The 11117-nt window shown below is 34.3% G+C and overlaps 1 protein-coding gene across 2 annotated transcripts in view; it reads left to right on the top strand.

Annotated features, from left to right (window-relative positions):
* Positions 1-1654, top strand: part of LOC125680284 (transcription factor SPT20 homolog) — a 40764-nt gene extending 39110 nt beyond the window's left edge. For both annotated transcript variants that reach the window (XM_056156542.1, XM_056156543.1), the window contains exons 24-25: positions 263-386; positions 662-1654. In XM_056156542.1, coding sequence (XP_056012517.1) covers positions 263-386; positions 662-894 — 357 coding nt within the window. In that variant the 3' untranslated portion in view covers positions 895-1654. The remainder of the gene's footprint in view (positions 1-262; positions 387-661) is intronic.
* Positions 1655-11117: the final 9463 nt, after the last annotated feature.

Below are 11117 nucleotides of genomic sequence, written 5' to 3' on the forward strand. Positions count from 1 at the left end.
TGGCCTGGCCCTTTATTTTAACAATTTAGAATTGCCTTTACCTAAGGATGCTTTGTGCCAACTTTGGTTGAAATTGGCCCAATGGTTTTTGAGAAGAAGTCAAAAATGTTAAAAGTTTACAGACGGACGGACGCCGGACTACAGGTGATCAGAAAAGCTCACTTGAGCTTTTAGCTCAGGTGAGCTAAAAAGTCTTCAGTGCTAAAAGATTGACTCCTAACAATTTACCAGTCATGTGAATTTTTAATACACAATGTTTCAGATCCAGGGACAGTCCGGTATACAGTTGGTGGGGCTTCCTCAACAGAGGGCGCCAGGAAAGTCAGGGTCAGGGGTCATGACCTCTCAGTCTGGAGGTAAACCAGTATCAACCCTTCCTACAACAGGTGAGATCGCCCTGTGGCTGATTAGCTGTCGGTTTTATATCGGAAAGTCCAAGAGAGTGTAGACACCACACTTCTTCTATTATTTTAAAGGAAATATAATGAATATTCATCAAATCTATAATTAATATGTTAAAAATATCAAAACTATGACTCAGTGTTGTCTTATTTTACAAGTAATTCTTGCTATATACCTTGAAGAGAACAATTATTGATATACCTTTAAACCAAATGGTTACGAATTTTTTTTCAATTTTTAATCCTTTTCCGTGTTACAGTGCAGCTGACAGCGCAGAACATTTCAGGACACCAGTTAGCTACCCTGTCTCAGTTCAAACCTAACACACCACAAGGGGGCGCTGTACCACAGCAACAGTTGCTACAGTTACAACATCTTCCATATAAACAACTACAGCAGATCCAAATCCGTCAGCCACAGGTCGCCACCTCCACATCCGCCAGTAAATCAAAGAATAAGAAACGGACCACGCCCACCCCACCTAAACAGTGAGGATATGTGCACTCCAGTCAATTATTTCTAAAAGCAAAACATGGGTGCGACACCCACCCCACCTAAACTGTGTGGACAATTAATAACGATGCTAACGAGGAAATCGAGGGAAACTAGCATTCATAAGTGTTTGATTACTCCAGGAATTGTATAGAGGAGTCATTCAGATATCACTCGATTTTTTGTGTGGTGATGGAGGTCTACATCAAACATGGATGGATCTTTCTGAACTCCCTGTCAAGATGTTTATTTATGTGACAAAAATAGAATAATTTGCATATATGCAAGTGTGTCTATAACGCGATTTGCTCAAAGGAGTTATTTTACATAGGAGTATATGTAAAAAATTTGCATATTTAGTCCAGCTTTCCATGTAAAGAAGGCAAAGATGGCTTTACCTGTAGTTACATGCAAACAGCATAACATGCGAGCTTAATCACATGAAAAAATCTTTTTTTGACACAATTGATTTATTTCTGTATACATGTATATGTCTTTTATGAACAGAAAACTAATTGAACTAATACTATGTATTATGGAAAAATTGATACAGTCATTGAATTTTATTTAGAAAATGTTGGATTTTCTTTTGTGTGGATGACATTGGGGATTTGTATATGACATCAAGTTTAGATTGTTGTAAGGATAAAATTCTAATGCAATTCTAGCAAGCCGATTCCGAATTATTTTCAAAATTATGTATAAAATGTTGAACCATGTCAGACACATTCAAATAAATGAAATATTAGTAAAAATAGTCTTTACACATGAGTTTCTTTTCTATCTTTCCAATGTGGATTGTATTACGACATTGTAAAGACAGTTTATTGGCAGTTTTCTCTGTGTTTTTGACTACATTACTGGTACAGGAAGGAAATGAAAATCAAAGAAAGGAAAAGATACCCAGCCTACCCCATATTGTAGCTGCATGAAGAGGGAATCTTAAGGTGTCACACTACACATTGAAAGAGTTTCTCAAATCAGCATGAAATGATTCAGTTATGAAAGATATGATATGAAATAAGTACATGCATACATGTTAAAAAGGCAAAAAATGTGCAATTTTGGATAAAATACATGATTTTCAAAAATTGCATCAATGAATATGAACAAAAGACTGGCGGATTTGAACTCCAGGTCACTTACCCAATACTCTATGCACAAAGCTACAATGATAGACAAAGAAATAATTTCACAAAAAATCTAATTCACCATCTTGTGAATCATAAAAACTATAATCTTGGTATAATGAGCTACCTTAATTAGTCCCGACTGATTTTATATTGTTTAATGTCCCCCTCGAGAATTTTTCACTCATTGCTGGTGAAGGGCTGCAAAATTTAGGCCTATGCTCGGCGCTTATGCCTTTGAGCATGGAGGGATCTTTATCGTGCCACACCTGCTGTGACACGAGGCTTCTGTTTTTGCGATCTCATCCGGAAGACCCCCCATTTAGTCGCCTCTTACGACAAGCAAGGGGGTACTGAGGACCGATTCTAACCCGGAAATTGTACACAGGAAGTAAGGGAGACTCTCTCAGGCTGAGTGATCATATGCCTGTATGAAGTGAAAATCCAAATGTCATCAGGGCTGCGTTCAAGATTGTAGCGGCTATGCTAGATATTTAGGTCTAATGAACACACTGTATAGATTAACATTTATTATCCCTATGTAGAGCTAGACCAGATGTTTGTTCAACTTCGTAGTACTATTTAGCACTACATAACCGCTACAACCCTGGTCATATTGACAAAGTTATAGATACAGGAACCTGTTCAACTGTAGTCATTCTCACAACAATAGCTAACATTTATACCCTGTGATTGAATACAGCAACAACCCACTAGAATTCTACTAATTTGCTTGTGATTGATGAGTAGCATTAGAGACTTGGTCTAGAACTGCATGTGACTATTTGTTATAGAGACTTTGTCTAGAATTAAAAATTACAGCTTTAGAGACTGTCTAGAACTTCATGTGACTAGTTGTTATAGAGACTTTGTCTAGAATTAAAGATTACAGCTTTAGAGACTGTCTAGAACTGTATGTGACTAATTGTTATAGAGACTTTGTCTAGAATTAAAGATTACAGCTTTAGAGACTGTCTAGAACTGTATGTGACTAGTTGCTATAGAGACTTTGTCTAGAACTGCATGTGACTATTTGTTGTAGAGACTTTGTCTAGAATTAAAAATTACAGCTTTAGAGACTGTCTAGAACTTCATGTGACTAGTTGTTATAGAGACTTTGTCTAGAATTAAAGATTACAGCTTTAGAGACTGTCTAGAACTACATGTGACTAGTTGTTATAGAGACTTTGTCTAGAATTAAAGATTACAGCTTTAGAGACTGTCTAGAACTGCATGTGACTAGTTGTTATAGAGACTTTGTCTAGAACTACATGTGACTAGTTGTTATAGAGACTTTGTCTAGAACTACATGTGACTATTTGTTATAGAGACTTTGTCTAGAATTAAAGATTACAGCTTTAGAGACTGTCTAGAACTGTATGTGATTAATTGTTATAGAGACTTTGTCTAGAATTAAAGATTACAGCTTTAGAGATTGTCTAGAACTGTATGTGACTAGTTGTTATAGAGACTTTGTCTAGAACTACATGTGACTAGTTGTTATAGAGACTTTGTCTAGAATTAAAGATTACAGCTTTAGAGACTGTCTAGAACTGTATGTGACTAGTTGTTATAGAGACTTTGTCTAGAATTAAAGATTACAGCTTTAGAGACTGTCTAGAACTGTATGTGACTAATTGTTATAGAGACTTTGTCTAGAATTAAAGATTACAGCTTTAGAGGCTGTCTAAAACTGCATGTGACTAGTTGTTATAGAGACTTTGTCTAGAATTAAAGATTACAGCTTTAGAGACTGTCTAGAACTACATGTGACTAGTTGTTATAGAGACTTTGTCTAGAATTAAAGATTACAGCTTTAGAGACTGTCTAGAACTGTATGTGACTAGTTGTTATAGAGACTTTGTCTAGAACTACATGTGACTATTTGTTATAGAGACTTTGTCTAGAATTAAAGATTACAGCTTTAGAGACTGTCTAGAACTGTATGTGACTATTTGTTATAGAGACTTTGTCTAGAATTAAAAATTACAGCTTTAGAGACTGTCTAGAACTGTATGTGACTAGTTGTTATAGAGACTTTGTCTAGAACTACATGTGACTATTTGTTATAGAGACTTTGTCTAGAATTAAAGATTACAGCTTTAGAGACTGTCTAGAACTGTATGTGACTATTTGTTATAGAGACTTTGTCTAGAATTAAAAATTACAGCTTTAGAGACTGTCTAGAACTGTATGTGACTAGTTGTTATAGAGACTTTGTCTAGAACTACATGTGACTATTTGTTATAGAGACTTTGTCTAGAATTAAAGATTACAGCTTTAGAGACTGTCTAGAACTGTATGTGACTATTTGTTATAGAGACTTTGTCTAGAATTAAAAATTACAGCTTTAGAGACTGTCTAGAACTGCATGTGACTAGTTGTTATAGAGACTTTGTCTAGAATTAAAGATTACAGCTTTAGAGACTGTCTAGAACTACATTTGACTAGTTGTTATAGAGACTTTGTCTAGAATTAAAGATTACAGCTTTAGAGACTGTCTAGAACTGCATGTGACTAGTTGTTGTAGAGAATTTGTCTAGTACTGCACGTGACTAGTTGTAGAGAATTTGTCTAGTACTGCACGTGACTAGTTGTTATAGAGACTTTGTCTAGAACTTCATGTGACTAGTTGTTATAGAGACTTTGTCTAGAATTAAAGATTACAGCTTTAGAGACTGTCTAGAAATTCATGTGACTAGTTGTTATAGAGACTTTGTCTAGAATTAAAAATTACAGCTTTAGAGACTGTCTAGAACTGCATGTGACTAGTTGTTATAGAGACTTTGTCTAGAATTAAAAATTACAGCTTTAGAGACTGTCTAGAACTACATGTGACTAGTTGTTATAGAGACTTTGTCTAGAACTACATGTGACTAGTTGTTATAGAGACTTTGTCTAGAATTAAAGATTACAGCTTTAGAGACTGTCTAGAACTGTATGTGACTAGTTGTTATAGAGAATTTGTCTAGTACTGCACGTGACTAGTTGTTATAGAGACTTTGTCTAGAACTTCATGTGACTAGTTGTTATAGAGACTTTGTCTAGAATTAAAGATTACAGCTTTAGAGACTGTCTAGAACTTCATGTGACTAGTTGTTATAGAGACTTTGTCTAGAATTAAAAATTACAGCTTTAGAGACTGTCTAGAACTTCATGTGACTAGTTGTTATAGAGACTTTGTCTAGAACTACATGTGACTAGTTGTTATAGAGACTTTGTCTAGAATTAAAGATTACAGCTTTAGAGACTGTCTAGAACTACATGTGACTAGTTGTTATAGAGACTTTGTCTAGAATTAAAGATTACAGCTTTAGAGACTGTCTAGAACTGTATGTGACTAGTTGTTATAGAGACTTTGTCTAGAATTAAAGATTACAGCTTTAGAGACTGTCTAGAACTGTATGTGACTAATTGTTATAGAGACTTTGTCTAGAATTAAAGATTACAGCTTTAGAGACTGTCTAGAACTGCATGTGACTAGTTGTTGTAGAGAATTTGTCTAGTACTGCACGTGACTAGTTGTAGAGAATTTGTATAGAACTACACGTGACTAGTTGTTATAGAGACTTTGTATAGAACTACACGTGACTAGTTGCTATAGAAACTTTGTATAGAACTACATGTGACTAGTTGCTATAGAAACTTTGTATAGAACTACATGTGACTAGTAGTTATAGAAACTTTGTATAGAACTACATGTGACTAGTAGTTATAGAGACTTTGTTTAGAACTGCACGTGACTAGTTGCTATAGAGACTGTATAGAACTACACGTGACTAGTTGTTATAGAGACTTTGTTTAAAATTAAAGATTACAGCTTTAGAGACTGTCTAGAACTGTATGTGACTAGTTGCTATAGTGACTGTATAGAACTACATGTGACTAGTTGCTATAGAAACTTTGTATAGAACTACACGTGACTAGTAGTTATAGAGACTTTGTTTAGAACTGCACGTGACTAGTTGCTATAGAGACTGTATAGGACTACACGTGACTAGTTGTTATAGAGACTTTGTTTAAAATTAAAGATTACAGCTTTAGAGACTGTCTAGAACTGTATGTGACTAATTGTTATAGAGACTTTGTATAGAACTACACGTGACTAGTAGTTATAGAGACTTTGTTTAGAACTGCATGTGACTAGTTGTTATAGAGACTGTATAGAACTACACGTTAGTAGTTGTTATAGAGACTTTGTATAGAACTACATGTGACTAGTTGTTATAGAGACTTTGTATAGAACTACACGTGACTAGTTGTTATAGAGAATTTGTATAGAACTGCACGTGACTAGTTGTAGAGAATTTGTATAGAACTGCACGTGACTAGTTGTTATAGAGACTTTGTTTAAAACTACACATGACTAGTTGCTATAGAGACTTGTATTGAAGCAGTGCATCAGTATCTGATCACATACAGTCATATTAGTCAATGACATTCTTGAGCATATTCTATATCGTCTCATGATGTTTGGCGCAATGCGAAACGTTTAACACTACTTGAGATTTGCGAGACGGCACAAGTGAGGAAGTTCAGAAAGGAGGATTTGTAGATAAAAATGGGGGGAAAGGAAATACCAACTTATTGACATCTACATTGAATCCCACATCACCCTTCGACAAATGAGCATAGTTTTTGACCAGTGGAAGGAAGGTTTTGGAAATCCCCGTAAATAAGATAAAATTCTGATCATGTGAATTGGCACTGCTATTTTTATGGACGATTAGGACTTCAACTTTTGGCTTGTTTTGTGAACGGCTTCAGTTGTGATCTGATATATCAAGATGAACATGTATGTTGATTTTCACATTCTCCAGGCATGGATTTTGTGAAATAATCTCAAACTTAAGTTCTTTATAGACAGCAGCTTCTACAGACTTCAGACGTCCATCCCAGTTTTCTGTTAGACATTGAACTACAGGTCTTTAGTTAAATATTCACAATAAATCCATCCCAGTTTTCTGTTAGACCATTGAGTTACAGGTCTTCAGTTAAATATTCACAATAAATTTATGATCCCAGTCTCTGGAATATTCTATGTCTCTACACAGATTTTTAACTCACTTGAGTCAGTGAGCGTTTTAACTCACCTGAGTCACAGTGAGTATTTTAGCTTACCTGAGTCATAGTGAGCATTTTAGCTTACCTGTGTCATAGTGAGGTTTTTAGCTTACCTGCGTCATAGTAAGATTTTTAGCTCACCCGTGTCATAGTGAACTTTTTTAGCTCACCCGTGTCATAGTGAACTTTTATAGTTTACCTGAGCCATAGTGAGCTTTTTAGCTCACCTGAACCATAGTGAGCCTTTTAGCTCACCTGTGATATATTGAGCTTCTTAGCTCACCTATGTCATAGTGAGCTTTTCTGCTCAAAAGTTGTGCGTCGTTGTACATTTGAATTTGAATAATAACCATCGACAGGATAAATTTGTTATACTGACACTTAGAGGGGTAATACGGAAATATTTGGGTTTCTTGGAAGAAAACGTACTAGGCTCGGTTTACGCCTCGCCCAATATGATTTTGATGCTCCCCGAAGAATTTGTATACTATAACCCTTCATTTCAACAATATTTCGGCAGTTATTGATCGTTATGTGAGTCATTCGTCGTATTAAGTAGCTCAATGGTTACATGTAGGTGCAGTTCGGGGAGCATCCATTCGTTTTACTGCTATTCTTGTTTTTCAAGGACCCTATATATTTCCGTATTACCCCTCTAAGTGTTTAGATAAGTAATATTATTCTATATTAAACTTCCCTCCAAGTCAAACGCCATGATTTCTTTTAGTCCAGTTTTCAACCCTCTGTGCCAAATTAAACCAGGCTTACAAATTAAACACGGAAATGTTTGTTATGAACAGAGAAACATCTTTCAGATTCGACTATTGATAAAATTTCTGATAAATGAAAATTATTATAGGATTAAACATTTTTTTTTTTTTTTTTTGAAGAATTTTCGATGTGAAAATCTAGACATTTTCCTCACAAGCTGAATAAAAGTGTGAAGCACTTTTATGTTAACGTTGTGAGTGAAATGTCCAGAGTTACACATCGATAACTTCTTCAAAAATAATGTTTGATTCTTATAATTTCAATTCGTTCCCTGTGTTACCAATTTCAAAAATTTGAATAATTTCCCTGCACTATGTTATTTGCTTCCAGGCGCGTATGTATACATAGCGTTTTTGGATTTATTGATGTGTAAATTCTCGTTTAGATTTATTTTTATCCAATTAAAACAATTGTAATAGATAACATTGGAATTATATAAAAATAAAGCACAACGTTCAAGGAATTACTACGAGTTCATGGGTAGGGTGTCATGTGTTCTGCAGTTCAACAACCTCTACTTCCTTTTGTTGTTGACGTATATAAATTTATATGATTTTGGTTCCAATGGAAGCCGAAAAATGTACTCCATATAGTTAAGGCCATTCTACTTTATTGACTTATGTATTGATAATTACATAAACTGAAATCATAATCGAATTCTAAAATTGAATAGCAACGTAAAAAATGCGAGTTTTAAATGTCGCCGCATAAATTTCACAGCCTACAGTACTACAGGGAAAAGTAAAGAGTTGGAATATTTCCATGCCCAAAATAAAAATATTTCTGAGCAATTATTATGTTGTACAGCAAAGTGTATATTTAGGTTAACTTTGTAAATTATAAAAAAAAAAATGAAAATCTGTTCATTGGTACATTTTACGAGGACATGTTATCGAAAAATCTCTGCATGTAACTAATTCTAACTTCTTATTTTCACTTTTTAATTCTTACTTTCTATTCCCACTTTCCAATTCTAACTATACGTACCGCTTTAAATTGCGGGGGCATAAAATACACTTATAATTATTGAATATAATAGGCTATGTAATCTTGGAGAGGGGCTACCGCGGAGACACAATTGGAGGACAAGCATATGCATTTTCCCCGTTCAATAAGTCCACATTGCTTGGTCCGATCACATGGCCGTTATCATACGTATATTCTTAGCTGTCCCAAAATTTCCCCAGAGAACGACATGACTAATGACCCTCTAGCGCCAACATCCGTGCATCAAGGACCCCATCGGAAATAAACTTTCGAGCTTTCATGGGTTATCCTTGGTGTACATGTATATATATCCAAAATTGAAATAGAGTCTCAGTAATCGGATAATAATATTTAAATATATATATATGAAAAGAAAACACAAAAATCCTCTGTAAAGCTTTAGCGCTTTCAATACATCTTCAGAAGCTTTCTTTTTGTAAAGCTTCTAAAGATGTAATGAAAGCGCTAAAGCTTTACGGAGGATTTTTGTGTTTTCTTTTCACACACACACACATATATATCTATCTATATATATATCTTATCTATCTATCTATCTATCTATCTATCTATCTATCTATCTATCTATCTATATATATATATACCCCGAATAAACATTTATTTATTTTAAAGATGTGCGTCTCAGAGTAAAGATCGAATAAAACGAAACAAAAGAAAATCTACGCTGTTATTAAAACTTTACCTCTAAATACAGCTTATTTCGCGAATATTTTGATTGATATTAATTATTACTCTATAAACAATTAACAATCAATGACATGCATCGGAAGTGCATATGTCAAAACAGACGATAATATCTGTTTAGTTTACAACCGACCGCGGAAAAAAGGAAAATTATATCTTAAAAACGTTTCTACCCTTTATTAAAAGGAAAAGAAAAAAACAATAAAACCTGTTTTGAATCAACAACCACAGAACATTGATTTGAGCACAGTTAATCACAAGTTTACGATCATCAGCATCAGAGTCGTTCTATTCCTGGAGACGATTAATCGATATTCAAATTATTTTGCAATCTGTTCTACGTCAAACTTTTGATAAATTGAAACTCTTCATTTTTGCCTATAAATACTTGTACTTGGTCACACATCAATACAAAACAAACATGCTTTTTTTCGATACTCGATTTTTTAAAGTGGTCTAGAAAGGTTAAAATGAAAAAAAAAATTCAAATTTCAACTTTTATATATTGTACACAGGAATTTTCCCATTGATTCCTTTGCAACTACGAATTTTCATAGCCTACATTTGAAACATCTCCCCGTGGAAAATCAAAATCGATGATCATATATGTTTTTTTCGTCATTGATCTTTTCACATTAATGCATACTTTGCCTTATATCAAAATTTAAATAAAACATCTATTGTAGAAACGAATTAGGTCCGTCGTCCTTAAGTATGGGATGGAACATCGAATTCGAGAAATTTGATAGAACGTGCTTTTCCAAGATTATTTGACTAAAATTTCCGGCAAGCGCTCCAGATGTTGAACTAGATGTCCCTGTTTCATAAGCTGCAATCAACTAATACATTGCTCAATCTTTTTCTTCCCTATTTCAATCCCCGGAAAATAAAACTTGACGATATTGAAAAAAAAAAAAACATTGTCGAGGAATGCTATATAAGGCCATAAGTGAGTCATCATTTAATTTTTTCACTGTACAATATTTCATTGAAGAATCCATCTTTATAAACACTTATTGTGAGGCCAATTGATATCAGTATGATTTCCATATTTTTTTCACTTAATTATGCGAAATTGTTCAAATTTTCTTTTCTGAGGACGCTAAGCAAGTTGTGATACATTGATCATTGAGAATAATTTATGAAATCATCAAGGCAAAATTTCTAACCTCAAAATACTACACTTTCTTTCCAAATTTGTGCCGTAAAATTTCAATTTCGCATTTGATGAGTGATTATCACCACAACGCCTACAGATAAACTAATTTTGAAATTATGTAAAGAAACTACAAATAATTCTGCATTTTATGATGTTATATCCATAAAAATGAGCTACAAACAATTTTTTTTTTTTTTTTACGTCTCGTTGAAAATATTTCACTCATATTGAGACGTCACCAGCTGTAGTTGTAGTACCACACATTTAGACCTATGTTTAAAAGCGCTCAGGGCCGTAGCAGTGAGGATTCTTTAACGTGCCAACGCCTGCCGCGACACAGAACGCCTGCCGCGACACAGGACCCCTGGGTTTTTTAAAAGGTCATATACGAAAAACCGTGGTTCTAATGT

The sequence above is a fragment of the Ostrea edulis genome, chromosome 2, assembly GCF_947568905.1.
Source record: "Ostrea edulis chromosome 2, xbOstEdul1.1, whole genome shotgun sequence".
NCBI classification, from domain to species: Eukaryota; Metazoa; Mollusca; class Bivalvia; order Ostreida; family Ostreidae; genus Ostrea; species Ostrea edulis.